Source organism: Leptodactylus fuscus, chromosome 9 (genome assembly GCF_031893055.1).
Source record: "Leptodactylus fuscus isolate aLepFus1 chromosome 9, aLepFus1.hap2, whole genome shotgun sequence".
Taxonomy (NCBI): Eukaryota; Metazoa; Chordata; class Amphibia; order Anura; family Leptodactylidae; genus Leptodactylus; species Leptodactylus fuscus.
The window spans coordinates 90,657,897-90,678,866 of record NC_134273.1 but is presented as its reverse complement, the minus strand read 5'-3'; the positions used below and the strand labels follow the sequence as shown (position 1 = coordinate 90,678,866).

At 51.0% G+C, this 20,970-nt stretch overlaps 1 protein-coding gene across 1 annotated transcript in view; it reads right to left on the bottom strand.

Moving 5' to 3' along the window:
- Nucleotides 1-7,869: 7,869 nt before the first annotated feature.
- Nucleotides 7,870-20,970, bottom strand: part of MANF (mesencephalic astrocyte derived neurotrophic factor) — a 13,497-nt gene continuing 396 nt past the window's right edge. Inside the window, exons 2-4 of the mRNA XM_075286221.1 lie at nucleotides 18,927-19,094; nucleotides 8,995-9,136; nucleotides 7,870-8,815 (exon numbers count right to left, since the gene is read on the bottom strand). Of these exons, the coding sequence (XP_075142322.1) occupies nucleotides 8,631-8,815; nucleotides 8,995-9,136; nucleotides 18,927-19,094 (495 nt within the window). The 3' untranslated portion in view covers nucleotides 7,870-8,630. The remainder of the gene's footprint in view (nucleotides 8,816-8,994; nucleotides 9,137-18,926; nucleotides 19,095-20,970) is intronic.

Here is a 20,970-nt window from a genome sequence, read left to right as displayed (position 1 = left end):
ACATGAGAGCGGTCACCGACTACCAGACATGAGAGCGGTCACCGACTACCAGACATGAGAGAGCGGTCACCGACTACCAGACGTGAGAGAGCGGTCACCGACTACCAGACATGAGAGAGCGGTCACCGACTACCAGACGAGAGAGCGGTCACCGACTACCAGACATGAGAGCGGTCACCGACTACCAGACGAGAGAGCGGTCACCGACTACCAGACATGAGAGAGCGGTCACCGACTACCAGACATGAGAGCGGTCACCGACTACCAGACATGAGAGCGGTCACCGACTACCAGACATGAGAGCGGTCACCGACTACCAGACATGAGAGCGGTCACCGACTACCAGACATGAGAGCGGTCACCGACTACCAGACATGAGAGAGCAGTCACCGACTACCAGACATGAGAGCGGTCACCGACTACCAGACATGAGAGCGGTCACCGACTACCAGACATGAGAGAGCAGTCACCGACTACCAGACGTGAGAGCGGTCACCGACTACCAGACATGAGAGAGCGGTCACCGACTACCAGACGTGAGAGAGCGGTCACCGACTACCAGACGTGAGAGCGGTCACCGACTACCAGACATGAGAGCGGTCACCGACTACCAGACGAGAGAGCGGTCACCGACTACCAGACGAGAGAGCGGTCACCGACTACCAGACGAGAGAGCGGTCACCGACTACCAGACATGAGAGCGGTCACCGACTACCAGACGAGAGAGCGGTCACCGACTACCAGACGTGAGAGCGGTCACCGACTACCAGACGTGAGAGCGGTCACCGACTACCAGACGTGAGAGCGGTCACCGACTACCAGACATGAGAGCGGTCACCGACTACCAGACATGAGAGCGGTCACCGACTACCAGACATGAGAGCGGTCACCGACTACCAGACATGAGAGCGGTCACCGACTACCAGACATGAGAGCGGTCACCGACTACCAGACGAGAGAGCGGTCACCGACTACCAGACGAGAGAGCGGTCACCGACTACCAGACATGAGAGCGGTCACCGACTACCAGACGAGAGAGCGGTCACCGACTACCAGACGAGAGAGCGGTCACCGACTACCAGACATGAGAGCGGTCACCGACTACCAGACATGAGAGCGGTCACCGACTACCAGACGAGAGAGCGGTCACCGACTACCAGACGAGAGAGCGGTCACCGACTACCAGACATGAGAGCGGTCACCGACTACCAGACATGAGAGCGGTCACCGACTACCAGACGAGAGAGCGGTCACCGACTACCAGACGAGAGAGCGGTCACCGACTACCAGACATGAGAGCGGTCACCGACTACCAGACATGAGAGCGGTCACCGACTACCAGACGAGAGAGCGGTCACCGACTACCAGACGAGAGAGCGGTCACCGACTACCAGACATGAGAGCGGTCACCGACTACCAGACATGAGAGCGGTCACCGACTACCAGACATGAGAGCGGTCACCGACTACCAGACATGAGAGCGGTCACCGACTACCAGACGTGAGAGAGCGGTCACCGACTACCAGACGAGAGAGCGGTCACCGACTACCAGACATGAGAGCGGTCACCGACTACCAGACGAGAGAGCGGTCACCGACTACCAGACGAGAGAGCGGTCACCGACTACCAGACGAGAGAGCGGTCACCGACTACCAGACGAGAGAGCGGTCACCGACTACCAGACGAGAGAGCGGTCACCGACTACCAGACGAGAGAGCGGTCACCGACTACCAGACATGAGAGCGGTCACCGACTACCAGACATGAGAGCGGTCACCGACTACCAGACGAGAGAGCGGTCACCGACTACCAGACGAGAGAGCGGTCACCGACTACCAGACATGAGAGCGGTCACCGACTACCAGACATGAGAGCGGTCACCGACTACCAGACGAGAGAGCGGTCACCGACTACCAGACAAGAGAGCGGTCACCGACTACCAGACATGAGAGCGGTCACCGACTACCAGACATGAGAGCGGTCACCGACTACCAGACATGAGAGCGGTCACCGACTACCAGACGTGAGAGAGCGGTCACCGACTACCAGACGAGAGAGCGGTCACCGACTACCAGACATGAGAGCGGTCACCGACTACCAGACGAGAGAGCGGTCACCGACTACCAGACGAGAGAGCGGTCACCGACTACCAGACGAGAGAGCGGTCACCGACTACCAGACATGAGAGCGGTCACCGACTACCAGACGAGAGAGAGCGGTCACCGACTACCAGACATGAGAGCGGTCACCGACTACCAGACGAGAGAGAGCGGTCACCGACTACCAGACGTGAGAGCGGTCACCGACTACCAGACGAGAGAGCGGTCACCGACTACCAGACGAGAGAGCGGTCACCGACTACCAGACATGAGAGCGGTCACCGACTACCAGACGAGAGAGCGGTCACCGACTACCAGACGAGAGAGCGGTCACCGACTACCAGACATGAGAGCGGTCACCGACTACCAGACATGAGAGCGGTCACCGACTACCAGACGAGAGAGCGGTCACCGACTACCAGACGAGAGAGCGGTCACCGACTACCAGACATGAGAGCGGTCACCGACTACCAGACATGAGAGCGGTCACCGACTACCAGACGAGAGAGCGGTCACCGACTACCAGACAAGAGAGCGGTCACCGACTACCAGACATGAGAGCGGTCACCGACTACCAGACATGAGAGCGGTCACCGACTACCAGACATGAGAGCGGTCACCGACTACCAGACGTGAGAGAGCGGTCACCGACTACCAGACGAGAGAGCGGTCACCGACTACCAGACATGAGAGCGGTCACCGACTACCAGACGAGAGAGCGGTCACCGACTACCAGACGAGAGAGCGGTCACCGACTACCAGACGAGAGAGCGGTCACCGACTACCAGACATGAGAGCGGTCACCGACTACCAGACGAGAGAGAGCGGTCACCGACTACCAGACATGAGAGCGGTCACCGACTACCAGACGAGAGAGAGCGGTCACCGACTACCAGACGTGAGAGCGGTCACCGACTACCAGACATGAGAGCGGTCACCGACTACCAGACATGAGAGCGGTCACCGACTACCAGACATGAGAGCGGTCACCGACTACCAGACATGAGAGCGGTCACCGACTACCAGACGAGAGAGCGGTCACCGACTACCAGACATGAGAGCGGTCACCGACTACCAGACGAGAGAGCGGTCACCGACTACCAGACGAGAGAGCGGTCACCGACTACCAGACGAGAGAGCGGTCACCGACTACCAGACATGAGAGCGGTCACCGACTACCAGACATGAGAGCGGTCACCGACTACCAGACGAGAGAGCGGTCACCGACTACCAGACGAGAGAGCGGTCACCGACTACCAGACATGAGAGCGCGGTCACCGACTACCAGACATGAGAGCGGTCACCGACTACCAGACATGAGAGCGGTCACCGACTACCAGACATGAGAGCGGTCACCGACTACCAGACATGAGAGCGGTCACCGACTACCAGACATGAGAGCGGTCACCGACTACCAGACGAGAGAGCGGTCACCGACTACCAGACGAGAGAGCGGTCACCGACTACCAGACGAGAGAGCGGTCACCGACTACCAGACATGAGAGCGGTCACCGACTACCAGACATGAGAGCGGTCACCGACTACCAGACGAGAGAGAGCGGTCACCGACTACCAGACATGAGAGCGGTCACCGACTACCAGACGAGAGAGAGCGGTCACCGACTACCAGACGTGAGAGCGGTCACCGACTACCAGACATGAGAGCGGTCACCGACTACCAGACATGAGAGCGGTCACCGACTACCAGACATGAGAGCGGTCACCGACTACCAGACATGAGAGCGGTCACCGACTACCAGACGAGAGAGCGGTCACCGACTACCAGACATGAGAGCGGTCACCGACTACCAGACGAGAGAGCGGTCACCGACTACCAGACGAGAGAGCGGTCACCGACTACCAGACGAGAGAGCGGTCACCGACTACCAGACATGAGAGCGGTCACCGACTACCAGACATGAGAGCGGTCACCGACTACCAGACGAGAGAGCGGTCACCGACTACCAGACGAGAGAGCGGTCACCGACTACCAGACATGAGAGCGCGGTCACCGACTACCAGACATGAGAGCGGTCACCGACTACCAGACATGAGAGCGGTCACCGACTACCAGACATGAGAGCGGTCACCGACTACCAGACATGAGAGCGGTCACCGACTACCAGACATGAGAGCGGTCACCGACTACCAGACGAGAGAGCGGTCACCGACTACCAGACGAGAGAGCGGTCACCGACTACCAGACGAGAGAGCGGTCACCGACTACCAGACATGAGAGCGGTCACCGACTACCAGACATGAGAGCGGTCACCGACTACCAGACGAGAGAGCGGTCACCGACTACCAGACGAGAGAGCGGTCACCGACTACCAGACATGAGAGCGGTCACCGACTACCAGACGAGAGAGCGGTCACCGACTACCAGACATGAGAGAGGTCACCGACTACCAGACGAGAGAGCGGTCACCGACTACCAGACGAGAGAGCGGTCACCGACTACCAGACGTGAGAGCGGTCACCGACTACCAGACGTGAGAGCGGTCACCGACTACCAGACATGAGAGCGGTCACCGACTACCAGACGTGAGAGCGGTCACCGACTACCAGACGTGAGAGCGGTCACCGACTACCAGACATGAGAGCGGTCACCGACTACCAGACATGAGAGCGGTCACCGACTACCAGACGTGAGAGAGTGGTCACCGACTACCAGACATGAGAGCGGTCACCGACTACCAGACATGAGAGCGGTCACCGACTGCCAGACGTGAGAGAGCGGTCACCGACTACCAGACGAGAGAGAGCGGTCACCGACTACCAGACGTGAGAGAGCGGTCACCGACTACCAGACATGAGAGCGGTCACCGACTACCAGACGAGAGAGCGGTCACCGACTACCAGACATGAGAGCGGTCACCGACTACCAGACGAGAGAGAGCGGTCACCGACTACCAGACATGAGAGCGGTCACCGACTACCAGACGAGAGAGAGCGGTCTAATAGGGCAGTGCTCTCTCTTTGATCTGCTGCTGATGTCTCGCAGTTTTCTGGAGTCACAAATTTTGGTCCATATTTTTCCCTTTATTTCCCGGGGTCTTCTGGGAGGGGCTTCTAGACTTACCCGCTGCATCCCTGGGTCATGTGACTGCTCATGTGCCGCACCCCACAGATCTAATGCAGAAAGCGCTATGGCGGTTATAACCACACTGCTTGCTCTGGCACTTCAGTACAGACAATGTATCAGCCCCACCGCGAGACCGTCTGTACAAGCCGCAGCCACAAGACCGTCTGTACAAGCCGCAGCCACAAGACCGTCTGTACAAGCCGCAGCCACAAGACCGTCTGTACAAGCCGCAGCCACAAGACCGTCTGTACAAGCCGCAGCCACAAGACCGTCTGTACAAGCCGCAGCCACAAGACCGTCTGTACAAGCCGCAGCCACCCAGGGGTTAGAACACAATACACCACACAAGTCACAAGACCACCGTGTAACATCCAGATCTCCAGACCCCCCTCTCCTGTGCTGCAGACACCAAACCTCAGGAATATGGTGATTGTCAGCAGCTCACTGTCACCTCCAACTAACACAGGAACATTCCCATGTGGAGAGAAGAGGAGCAAAACCTGCCCCCACATACTGACCCCTGACAGGATAGAGATCCCAAACTAACAGGGAATATAAGACCCCGGGACTGTAACACCGCATGTAGTGTATGTAATAATGTGCAGCAAGTGTCCCCCTGATAATCTGTATGATGGAGAGACCGGACAGCAGCTCAGAGTGCGGAGGAACTCACATCGCCATACAATTAGAGAGCAAAGACTGGACCTGCCCGCACATACTGACCACTGACAGGATAGAGATCCCAAACTAACAGGGAATATAAGACCCCGGGACTGTAACACCGCATGTAGTGTATGTAATAATGTGCAGCAAGTGTCCCCCTGATAATCTGTATGATGGAGAGACCGGACCGCAGCTCAGAGTGCGGAGGAACTCACATCGCCATACAATTAGAGAGCGAAGACTGGACCTTCCCGTATCAGAACATTTCTGCAGTGAGGATCAGAATATCACCCAGCACAGGAGAGTTTTGGTTTTAAGAGGGAATTTTAAATCACAGAGAGAACGACGGATCTATGAGTGTAACTTCATGGCCCTGAGAAGGGGTTAAATCTGTCACATGGTTTATGGCATCTTACAGACATCACTGACCTGAGACCTGATAAGACCCTGGAAGTGTTACATGGTCTCTACCAATTACTAATAACCCCCCCCCCCCCCCCCCCCGGATCTCTCCCCCTATGTGTCCCTCTGTATATAAATATTCATCCTGCAGAAGTGTTTTTACATTTACTTGAGAAAGGAGCCGAGAGATCCGAGACGTTGTGACCCGTCCTCATTATTAGCCATTAATAGGGGTCACCGACTGAAGACTCACAAGGTTTTTGTTTTTTATATTAGCAGATTCAGACAAGAAGCAGAAAGGGTTTCATGGAGTGAAATTTAATATTCGCAGCTCCACAAAGAGACCGTGATGTACAATAAATAGAGCGCAACAGCAAACCTGCCCCCTGGTGGAAAACCACAGTCCAGCAATGAGTGTGCAGCTCGCCCCCAGCAAATCCCGCACCGGCCTGAGGAACCCGGAATACACTTTGCTTGATTAATTACATCCAGAGCTGAATTCCTAATTCTGCAGATCACCAGTGAGCACTCAGTCTGCAGGAAATCTCTCACTGCTGCCACCCGCTGGCTCTATGTCTGAATGGTGGTGACAGCACCCGACTCTACTAAGCTCCAGCTGTCAGCAGAAATGTCACTGAGGCTTTGGATGTGACTGGAGAACAGAACATGATGTGACAGTCAATAAGTGTGCAGCGGTGACACAATGTATAGTGATCAGGTGTAGCGGTGACACAATGTATAGTGATCAGGTGTAGCAGAGTGCAGCGGTGACACAATGTATAGTGATCAGGTGTAGCGGTGACACAATGTATAGTGATCAGGTGTAGCAGAGTGCAGCGGTGACACAATGTATAGTGATCAGGTGTAGCGGTGACACAATGTATAGTGATCAGGTGTAGCAGAGTGCAGCGGTGACACAATGTATAGTGATCAGGTGTAGCGGTGACACAATGTATAGTGATCAGGTGTAGCAGAGCGCAGCCGTGACACAATGTATAGTGATCAGGTGTAGCAGTGACACAATGTATAGTGATCAGGTGTAGCAGTGACACAATGTATAGTGATCAGGTGTAGCAGTGACACAATGTATAGTGATCAGGTGTAGCAGTGACACAATGTATAGTGATCAGGTGTAGCAGTGACACAATGTATAGCGATCAGGTGCAGCAGTGACACAATGTATAGTGATCAGGTGTAGCAGTGACACAATGTATAGTGATCAGGTGTAGCAGTGACACAATGTATAGTGATCAGGTGTAGCAGTGACACAATGAATAGTGATCAGGTGTAGCAGTGAAACAATGAATAGTGATCAGGTGTAGCAGTGACACAATGTATAGTGATCAGGTGTAGCAGAGTGCAGCCGTGACACAATGTATAGTGATCAGGTGTAGCAGAGCGCAGCCGTGACACAATGTATAGCGATCAGGTGTAGCAGTGACACAATGTATAGCGATCAGGTGTAGCAGTGACACAATGTATAGCGATCAGGTGTAGCAGTGACACAATGTATAGCGATCAGGTGTAGCAGTGACACAATGTATAGCGATCAGGTGCAGCAGTGACACAATGTATAGCGATCAGGTGTAGCAGTGACACAATGTATAGCGATCAGGTGTAGCAGTGACACAATGTATAGCGATCAGGTGTAGCAGTGACACAATGTATAGCGATCAGGTGTAGCAGTGACACAATGTATAGCGATCAGGTGTAGCAGTGACACAATGTATAGCGATCAGGTGTAGCAGTGACACAATGTATAGTGATCAGGTGTAGCAGTGACACAATGTATAGTGATCAGGTGTAGCAGTGACACAATGTATAGTGATCAGGTGTAGCAGAGTGTGGCGCTGTCACCACTATTTGCCACTAATGTTGCCCGGCGCTCCTGAGAGTCTCTTTAGGAATACAGCTCTGCAGGTGTCAGTAATACAGTGGAGTCGCGTGCGGACATGCTGACCCCTCCCCCGCTGTATGTCCAGTGTCTATGGTGCTGGCGCCTGGTGAAATACTGATGATGTCCGGCTGCCATTGGTTGGCTCCAGCAGTGTCCGCGGTCGCTCCTGCATGAGCGCCTCCTTGTGGTGACGGTATAATCTGGATGGAGTCGGGGCACAAGACGCTCAGCAGGGTTCAGAGTGGATTCTTTTATTTTCATAGAAAAAATGCCACTCAACAAAATAAAAAAATATCATAAACCAGCGCAGCGACCCTGGCGAAGAGGGCGGGGCTGGAGGAACCGCCCACAGGAGGATGCCACGCCCACCCCCTGCCCGGACCCTCCACAGTAACAGAAAGGAAAAAAAATCTATTAATAAAAAAGTAAATGAAACTAAGATTGAGGTCCAGTCCGAGCCCCGGCGCGGGGTCCGTGATGGCAGGTCAGAGGTCAGTCCGTGCATTCGCTGCATTGGGGGCGTATTTGGGCATCAGCTCATTGATCTTGCGGATATAGTCAGACTTCTCTGCGCAGCCCTTACAGCTCTCGCCCCAGTCGTCCAAGATCTTCTTTAGCTCCTTCACCCTCAGCTTCTTCAGATCCACCGTGCTGAGGTCAATCTGCTTGTCTGAGGAGAGAAGGAAGAGGTCAGGCCCAGGCCCTGCTCACTCCAGTGCCAGCCCCCCCCTCCCGGTCCCAGCCCCCCCCTCCCGGTCCCAGGCCCCCCCGACTCCCCCCCCCAGTCCCACGCCTCCGCCCTCTCCCTGCCCCTATTGGACCACCCTCCCCCCCTTGCACAGCACTCACCATATTTCAGCTCACAGATCTGTCCGTCCTTCTTCTTCAGCTTCTCGCAGATCTTCTCGGCAGGGATGTGGTTACTGAGCGGCTTCGAGACCTCATTGGTGATCTTTGTGGCCGCGTCACTGGTGGCCCCGATGTAATAGCACTGAAGAGGAAGAGGAAGGTCAGGACCTCGTGTAACGTCCAGGGCAGACGGACCACAAGCCACACGTGGAATTAATTAAAAAATAACCTCAACCGGCGAGAGAGGCGACTATTAAACTGGAACTGCTAATGTGATCAGACAAACAGACAACAGAGAGGTCACATGGCATCAAACCACATGGCACTGAGGACCAATCACAGGCCTCAGCAATCCCCGACCTAAAGCAGAGGCACCAAACACAGCCGGGAGTCACCGAGAACCCAGGGGAGGAGAGTAACAGTGGACTGAATGTCTGAGCCCCGGATTATTATTGTCACTACATACAGATTATACAGTCACCACTAGGGGGCGCTCACTACATACAGATTATACAGTCACCACTAGGGGGAGCGCACTACATACAGATTATACAGTCACCACTAGAGGGAGGTCACTACATACAGATTATACAGTCACCACTAGGGGGAGCTCACTACATACAGATTATACAGTCACCACTAGGGTGAGCTCACTACATACAGATTATACAGTCACAACTAGGGGGCGCTCACTACATACAGATTACACAGTCACAACTAGGGGGAGCTCACTACATACAGATTATACAGTCACCACTAGGGGGAGCTCACTACATACAGATTATACAGTCACCACTAGGGTGAGCTCACTACATACAGATTATACAGTCACAACTAGGGGGCGCTCACTACATACAGATTATACAGTCACCACTAGGGGGAGCTCACTACATACAGATTATACAGTCACCACTTAGGGGGAGCTCACTACATACAGATTATACAGTCACCACTAGGGGGAGCTCACTACATACAGATTATACAGTCACAACTAGGGGGCGCTCACTACATACAGATTATACAGTCACCACTAGGGGGAGCTCACTACATACAGATTATACAGTCACCACTAGGTGGAGCTCACTACATACAGATTATACAGTCACCACTAGAGGGAGCTCAGTACATACAGATTATACAGTCACCACTAGAGGGAGCTCACTACATACAGATTATACAGTCACCACTAGGGTGAGCTCACTACATACAGATTATACAGTCACAACTAGGGGGCGCTCACTACATACAGATTATACAGTCACCACTAGGGGGAGCTCACTACATACAGATTATACAGTCACCACTAGGGGGAGCTCACTACATACAGATTATACAGTCACCACTAGGAGGAGCTCACTACATACAGAATATACAGTCACCACTAGGGGGAGCTCACTACATACAGATTATACAGTCACCACTAGGAGGAGCTCACTACATACAGAATATACAGTCACCACTAGGGGGAGCTCTCTACATACAGATTGTACAGTCACCACTAGGAGGAGCTCACTACATACAGATTATACAGTCACCACTAGGGGGAGCTCACTACATACAGATTATACAGTCACCACTAGGGGGAGCTCACTACATACAGATTATACAGTCACCACTAGGGGGAGCTCACTACATACAGATTATACAGTCACCACTAGAGAGAGCTCACTACATGCAGATTATACAGTCACCTCTAGGGGGAGCTCACTACATACAGATTATACAGTCACCACTAGGGTGAGCTCACTACATACAGATTATACAGTCACCACTAGGAGGAGCTCACTACATACAGATTATACAGTCACCACTAGGGGGAGCTCACTACATACAGAATATACAGTCACCACTAGGTGAGCTCACTACATACAGATTATACAGTCACCACTAGGAGGAGCTCACTACATACAGGTTATACAGTCACCACTAGGGGGAGCTCACTACATACAGATTATACTGTCACCACTAGGAGGAGATCACTACATACAGATTATACAGTCACCACTAGGGGAGCTCACTACATACAGATTATACAGTCACCACTAGAGAGAGCTCACTACATACAGAATATACAGTCACCACTAGGAGGAGCTCACTACATACAGAATATACAGTCACCACTAGGGGGAGCTCACTACATACAGATTATACAGTCACCACTAGGGGGAGCTCACTACATACAGATTATACAGTCACCACTAGGGGGAGCTCACTACATACAGATTATACAGTCACCACTAGGAGGAGCCTCACTACATACAGATTATACAGTCACCACTAGGGGGAGCTCACTACATACAGATTATACAGTCACCACTAGGGGGAGCTCACTACATACAGATTATACAGTCACCACTAGAGAGAGCTCACTACATACAGATTATACAGTCACCACTAGAGAGAGCTCACTACATACAGATTATACAGTCACCACTAGGAGGAGCTCACTACATACAGATTATACAGTCACCACTAGGGGGAGCTCACTACATACAGATTATACAGTCACCACTAGGGGGAGCTCACTACATACAGATTATACAGTCACCACTAGGGGGGAGCTCACTACATACAGATTATACAGTCACCCACTAGAGAGAGCTCACTACATGCAGATTATACAGTCACCTCTAGGGGGAGCTCACTACATACAGATTATACAGTCACCACTAGGGTGAGCTCACTACATACAGATTATACAGTCACCACTAGGAGGAGCTCACTACATACAGATTATACAGTCACCACTAGGGGGAGCTCACTACATACAGAATATACAGTCACCACTAGGGTGAGCTCACTACATACAGATTATACAGTCACCACTAGAGAGAGCTCACTACATACAGAATATACAGTCACCACTAGGAGGAGCTCACTACATACAGAATATACAGTCACCACTAGGGGGAGCTCACTACATACAGATTATACAGTCACCACTAGGAGGAGCTCACTACATACAGATTATACAGTCACCACTAGGAGGAGCTCACTACATACAGATTATACAGTCACCACTAGGAGGAGCTCACTACATACAGATTATACAGTCACCACTAGGGGGAGCTCACTACATACAGATTATACTGTCACCACTAGGAGGAGCTCACTACATACAGATTATACATCTACCACTAGGGGGAGCTCACTACATACAGATTATACAGTCACCACTAGGGGGAGCTCACTACATACAGAATATACAGTCACCACTAGGGGGAGCTCACTACATACAGATTATACAGTCACCACTAGGAGGAGCTCACTACATACAGATTATACAGTCACCACTAGGAGGAGCTCACTACATACAGATTATACAGTCACCACTAGGAGGAGCTCACTACATACAGATTATACAGTCACCACTAGGGGAGCTCACTACATACAGATTATACTGTCACCACTAGGAGGAGCTCACTACATACAGATTATACATCTACCACTAGGGGGAGCTCACTACATACAGATTATACAGTCACCACTAGGGGGAGCTCACTACATACAGATTATACAGTCACCACTAGGGGGAGCTCACTACATACAGATTATACAGTCACCACTAGGGGGAGCTCACTACATACAGATTATACAGTCACCACTAGGAGGAGCTCACTACATACAGAATATACAGTCACCACTAGGGGGAGCTCACTACATACAGATTATACAGTCACCACTAGAGGAGCTCACTACATACAGAATATACAGTCACCACTAGGGGGAGCTCTCTACATACAGATTGTACAGTCACCACTAGGAGGAGCTCACTACATACAGATTATACAGTCACCACTAGGGGGAGCTCACTACATACAGATTATACAGTCACCACTAGGGGGAGCTCACTACATACAGATTATACAGTCACCACTAGGAGGAGCTCACTACATACAGATTATACAGTCACCACTAGGGGAGCTCACTACATACAGATTATACAGTCACCACTAGGGGGAGCTCACTACATACAGATTATACAGTCACCACTAGAGAGAGCTCACTACATACAGAATATACAGTCACCACTAGGGTGAGCTCACTACATACAGATTATACAGTCACCACTAGAGAGAGCTCACTACATACAGAATATACAGTCACCACTAGGAGGAGCTCACTACATACAGAATATACAGTCACCACTAGGGGGAGCTCACTACATACAGATTATACAGTCACCACTAGGAGGAGCTCACTACATACAGATTATACAGTCACCACTAGGAGGAGCTCACTACATACAGATTATACAGTCACCACTAGGGGGGAGCTCACTACATACAGATTATACTGTCACCACTAGGAGGAGCTCACTACATACAGATTATACATCTACCACTAGGGGGAGCTCACTACATACAGAATATACAGTCACCACTAGGGGGAGCTCTCTACATACAGATTGTACAGTCACCACTAGGAGGAGCTCACTACATACAGATTATACAGTCACCACTAGGGGGAGCTCACTACATACAGATTATACAGTCACCACTAGGGGGAGCTCACTACATACAGATTATACAGTCACCACTAGGAGGAGCTCACTACATACAGATTATACAGTCACCACTAGGGGGAGCTCACTACATACAGATTATACAGTCACCACTAGGGGGAGCTCACTACATACAGATTATACAGTCACCACTAGAGAGAGCTCACTACATACAGAATATACAGTCACCACTAGGGTGAGCTCACTACATACAGATTATACAGTCACCACTAGAGAGAGCTCACTACATACAGAATATACAGTCACCACTAGGAGGAGCTCACTACATACAGAATATACAGTCACCACTAGGGGGAGCTCACTACATACAGATTATACAGTCACCACTAGGAGGAGCTCACTACATACAGATTATACAGTCACCACTAGGAGGAGCTCACTACATACAGATTATACAGTCACCACTAGGGGGAGCTCACTACATACAGATTATACTGTCACCACTAGGAGGAGCTCACTACATACAGATTATACATCTACCACTAGGGGGAGCTCACTACATACAGATTATACAGTCACCACTAGGGGGAGCTCACTACATACAGATTATACAGTCACCACTAGGAGGAGCTCACTACATACAGATTATACAGTCACCACTAGGGGGAGCTCACTACATACAGATTATACAGTCACCACTAGGAGGAGCTCACTATATACAGATTATACAGTCACCACTAGGAGGAGCTCACTACATACAGATTATACAGTCACCACTAGGAGGAGCTCACTACATACAGATTATACAGTCACCACTAGGGGGAGCTCACTACATACAGATTATACAGTCACCACTAGAGAGAGCTCACTACATACAGATTATACAGTCACCACTAGGGGGCGCTCACTACATACAGAATATACAGTCACCACTAGGGGGAGCTCACTACATACAGATTATACAGTCACCACTAGGAGGAGCTCACTACATACAGATTATACAGTCACCACTAGGGGGAGCTCACTACATACAGATTATACAGCCACCACTAGGGGAGCTCACTACATACAGATTATACAGTCACCACTAGGGGGAGCTCACTACATACAGAATATACAGTCACCACTAGGAGGAGCTCACTACATACAGATTATACAGTCACCACTAGGAGGAGCTCACTACATACAGATTATACAGTCACCACTAGAGGGAGCTCACTACATACAGAATATACAGTCACCACTAGAGAGAGCTCACTACATACAGATTATACAGTCACCACTAGGGGGAGCTCACTACATACAGATTATACTGTCACCACTAGGAGGAGCTCACTACATACAGATTATACAGTCACCACTAGAGAGAGCTCACTACATACAGATTATACAGTCACCACTAGGGGGAGCTCACTACATACAGATATACTGTCACCACTAGGAGGAGCTCACTACATACAGATTATACATCTACCACTAGGGGGAGCTCACTACATACAGATTATACAGTCACCACTAGGAGGAGCTCACTACATACAGATTATACAGTCACCACTAGAGAGAGCTCACTACATACAGAATATACAGTCACCACTAGGAGGAGCTCACTACATACAGAATATACAGTCACCACTAGGGGGAGCTCACTACATACAGATTATACAGTCACCACTAGGAGGAGCTCACTACATACAGATTATACAGTCACCACTAGGAGGAGCTCACTACATACAGATTATACAGTCACCACTAGGAGGAGCTCACTACATACAGATTATACAGTCACCACTAGGAGGAGCTCACTACATACAGATTATACAGTCACCACTAGGAGGAGCTCACTACATACAGATTATACAGTCACCACTAGGAGGAGCTCACTACATACAGATTATACAGTCACCACTAGGAGGAGCTCACTACATACAGATTATACTGTCACCACTAGGAGGAGCTCACTACATACAGATTATACATCTACCACTAGGGGGAGCTCACTACATACAGATTATACAGTCACCACTAGGGGGAGCTCACTACATACAGATTATACAGTCACCACTAGGAGGAGCTCACTACATACAGATTATACAGTCACCACTAGGAGGAGCTCACTACATACAGATTATACAGTCACCACTAGAGGGAGCTCACTACATACAGATTATACAGTCACCACTAGGAGGAGCTCACTACATACAGATTATACAGTCACCACTAGGGGAGCTCACTACATACAGAATATACAGTCACCCACTAGGGGGAGCCACTACATACAGATTATACAGTCACCACTAGGAGGAGCTCACTACATACAGATTATACAGTCACCACTAGGAGGAGCTCCCTACATACAGATTATACAGTCACCACTAGGAGGAGCTCACTACATACAGATTATACAGTCACCACTAGAGGGAGCTCACTACATACAGATTATACAGTCACCACTAGGGGGAGCTCACTACATACAGATTATACAGTCACCACTAGGGGGCGCTCACTACATACAGAATATACAGTCACCACTAGGGGGAGCTCACTACATACAGATTATACAGTCACCACTAGGGGGAGCTCACTACATACAGATTATACAGTCACCACTAGGAGGAGCTCACTACATACAGATTATACAGTCAACACTAGGAGGAGCTCACTACATACAGATTATACAGTCACCACTAGGGGGAGCTCACTACATACAGATTATACAGTCACCACTAGGGGGAGCTCACTACATACAGATTATACAGTCACCACTAGGGGGAGCTCACTACATACAGATTATACAGTCACCACTAGAGGGAGCTCACTACATACAGATTATACAGTCACCACTAGGAGGAGCTCACTACATACAGATTATACAGTCACCACTAGGGGGAGCTCACTACATACAGATTATACAGTCACCACTAGGGGGAGCTCACTACATACAGATTATACAGTCACCACTAGGGGGAGCTCACTACATACAGATTATACAGTCACCACTAGGGGAGCTCACTACATACAGATTATACAGTCGCCACTAGAGGGAGCTCACTACATACAGATTATACAGTCACCACTAGGCGGAGCTCACTACATACAGATTATACAGCCACCACTAGGGGGAGCTCACTACATACAGATTATACAGTCACCACTAGAGGGAGCTCACTACATACAGATTATACAGTCACCACTAGGAGGAGCTCACTACTTACAGATTATACAGTCACCACTAGGAGGAGCTCACTACATACAGATTATACAGTCACCACTAGGGGGAGCTCACTACATACAGATTATACAGTCTCCACTAGGGGAGCTCACTACATACAGATTATACAGTCACCACTAGGAAGAGCTCACTACATACAGATTATACAGTCACCACTAGGGGGAGGTCACTACATACAGATTATACAGTCACCACTAGGGGGAGCTCACTACATACAGATTATACAGTCACCACTAGAGGGAGCTCACTACATACAGATTATACAGTCACCACTAGGAGGAGCTAACTACATACAGTATATACAGTCACCGCTAGGAGGAGCTCACTACATACAGATTATACAGTCACCACTAGGAGGAGCTCACTACATACAGATTATACAGTCACCACTAGGGGGAGCTCACTACATACAGATTATACAGTCACCACTAGGAGGAGCTTACTACATACAGATTATACAGTCATCACTAGGGGGAGCTCACTACATACAGATTATACAGTCACCACTAGGGGGAGCTCACTACATACAGATTATACAGTCACCACTAGGGGGAGCTCACTACATACAGATTATACAGTCACCACTAGGGGGAGCTCACTACATACAGATTATACAGTCACCACTAGGAGGAGCTCACTACATACAGATTATACAGTCACCACTAGGAGGAGCTCACTGCATACAGATTATACAGTCACCACTAGGAGGAGCTCACTACATACAGAATATACAGTCACCACTAGGGGGAGCTCACTACATACAGAATATACAGTCACCACTAGGGGGAGCTCACTACATACAGATTATACAGTCACCACTAGGGGGAGCTCACTACATACAGATTATACAGTCACCACTAGGAGGAGCTCACTACATACAGATTATACAGTCACCACTAGAAGGAGCTCACTGCATACAGATTATACAGTCACCACTAGGGGGAGCTCACTACATACAGATTATACAGTCACCACTAGGAGGAGCTCACTACATACAGATTATACAGTCACCACTAGGGGGAGCTCACTACATACAGGTTATACAGTCACCACTAGGAGGAGCTCACTACATACAGATTATACAGTCACCACTAGGGGGAGCTCACTGCATACAGATTATACAGTCGCCACTAGAGGGAGCTCACTACATACAGATTATACAGTCACCACTAGGGGAGCTCACTACATACAGATTATACAGCCACCACTAGGGGGAGCTCACTACATACAGGTTATACAGTCACCACTAGGAGGAGCTCACTACATACAGATTATACAGTCACCACTAGAGGAGCTCACTACATACAGATTATACAGTCACCACTAGGGGGAGCTCACTACATACAGGTTATACAGTCACCACTAGGGGGAGCTCACTACATACAGATTATACAGTCACCACTAGAGGGAGCTCACTACATACAGATTATACAGTCACCACTAGGGGGAGCTCACTACATACAGATTATACAGTCACCACGTACAGTGTTGTATACAGATGACCGCCATCTTGTGTAAGTGATTGTTCACACACAGTAGTGTCTGCCACATGCTCTGACTGATCTAATAGGATTCTGCAGGTCTGACGGGTGACAATAACTAAGGTTGTGTTCACACTAGCGCTGGTGACTGTAGCTTTTCGCCGACCCCTCAGAAATCCTTCATATTTTCCTTATTGGGATTTTCTTGTGTCCATGTTTCTCCTACAGGGGACAGTAACGAGCGCCGGCAGCCATTAGTCAGCGACCGCTTGTGTCCATATATAATTTAACAGTCGCCTTCATAACGGAATCCAGCAATAGTGTGAACCCTGCCTAACAGCTGCAAACCATTCAGAACTCTGAGAAAGCTGAATGATATATCGGCAGACAAGGGAGTCTGTCAGCACCTGCGGGGCCTCCGCTCCGATGGGCTTTGTATTCAGGGCCGCCGCGCCATTCTTGTACTTTCATCTTTACGCAAATGAGCGGAAAATGGCTGTAGGGGGCATGGCTTTCCATCAATGGGCTTCACTATGTGCTGCTCAGACTCCACCCACTAACTGTGCGAGTCTGATGATGTCACACCGGTGCACTGTGGCCCTACAAGGTGCTGGCAGTTGTTTATAGCGCCATGTTGTGCTGACAGACTCCCTTTAACCACTTGTGGGACGTGTTGGGATAAATGAAGTCATGTGACCTCCTGCAGGTTATTACGGTATGACTGCAGCAGATCTGTCAGACGCCATTCACACAGTACGTACAAATCGGTTCTCTTTCCCTTAGCGGCGTCACATGACCTCTGCAGCTCCTTCTCCACCGCCGGTGCCGTAAACTCCACGTTCTTCTCCTTCAGGGACTCGTAGAAGCGGCTCAGGAAGGAGACACAAACTGCGGGGAGCAGAGAGGGGTGAGACTGGGGCCCCCACTGATGTCCACAGACCCCCCCCCCCCGATATCACAGACCCCCCCCTACGGACGTCCCCCTCATATCACAGACCCCCCCCTACTGACGTCCCCCTCATATCACAGACCCCCCCCACTGACGTCCCCCTCATATCACAGACCCCCCCCTACTGACGTCCCCCCCATATCACAGACCCCCCCCCTACTGACGTCCCCCCCATATCACAGACCCCCCCCTACTGACGTCCCCCCCATATCACAGACCCCCCCCTACTGACGTCCCCCCCATATCACAGACCCCCCCTACTGACGTCCCCCCCATATCACAGACCCCCCCTACTGACGTCCCCCCATATCAAAGACCCACCCCCTACTGACCCCCCCCTCATATCAAAGACCCACCCCCTACTGACCCCCCCCTCATATCAAAGACCCACCCCCTACTGACCCCCCCCTCATATCACAGACCCCCCCCCTACTGACGTCCCCCCCATATCACAGACCCCCCCTCACAGACCCCCCCCCTCATAGCACAGACCCCCCCTACTGACGTCCCCCCCCATATCAGACACCCCCCCTACTGACGTCCCCCCCCATATCAGACACCCCCCCTACTGACGTCCCCCTCATATCACAGACCCCCCCCCCCTACTGACGTCCCCCCCATATCACAGACCCCCCCCCACTGACGTCCCCCCCATATCACAGACCCCCCCCACTGACGTCCCCCCCCATATCACAGACCCCCCCCACTGACGTCCCCCCCATATCACAGACCCCCCCACTGACGTCCCCCCCATATCACAGACCCCCCCCACTGACGTCCCCCCCATATCACAGACCCCCCCCCCCACTGACGTCCCCCCCATATCACAGACCCCCCCCACTGACGTCCCCCCCATATCACAGACCCCCCCTCACAGACCCCCCCCCTCATAGCACAGACCCCCCCTACTGATGTCCCTCCCCCATATCACAGACACCCCCCTACTGACGTCCCCCCAATATCACAGACCCCCCCTCAGTGACACCCCCCTCATAGTACAGACTCCCCCCTACTCGCGTCCCCCTCGTATCATAGACCCCCCCTCCTGACGTCCCCCTCATAGCACAGACCCCCTACTGATGTTCCTCCCCCCCCCCCCCCCCCACTGACGTCTCCCCATATCACAGACCCCCCCTCACTGACGTCCCCCCATATCACAGACCCCCCCTCACTGACGTCCCCCCCACAGAACTGCCGCTCACTGGATGTTTTTTTCTTTTTCGGACCATTCTCTGGTAAACCCTAGAGATGGTTGTGCGTGAAAATCCCAGTAGATCAGCAGTTTCTGAAATACTCAGACCAGCCCTTCTGGCACCAACAAGCCATGCCACGGTCATAGGCACTCAATCACCTTTCTTCTCCCCCCATACTGATGCTCGGTCTGAACTGCAGGAGATTGTCTTGACCATGTCTACATGCCTAAATGCACTGAGTTGCCGCCATGTGATTGGCTGATTAGAAATTAAGTGTTAACGATCAGTTGGACAGGTGTACCTATAAAGTGGCCGGTGAGTGTATACTGATTGGGAATCTCCACTAGATACATATAAGTAGGGTCTATCTCATGTCCTCACAATAGCATACATTGTCTGACCATGTTCGTGTATTTTACACCATGCCAGTAGTAATATGCCTTTATGGAAATTAAAGCTGACTCTTATGTAGCCTGGTATGGTGCCGAGCCGTAACTATATGCTCCTAACCAGCGGGTATAATCTTCCCAGTGTAGCAGGCAGCGGGGCTCTGAGCTGAGGCTGGGGGTGCATGTCCTTACTGGCTCATAGATTTGGCTCGCAGTCTTCCATCCCACCCAGCAGAGCTCTGGCCCAGACCTTGTAGTGTATTTTAGGCC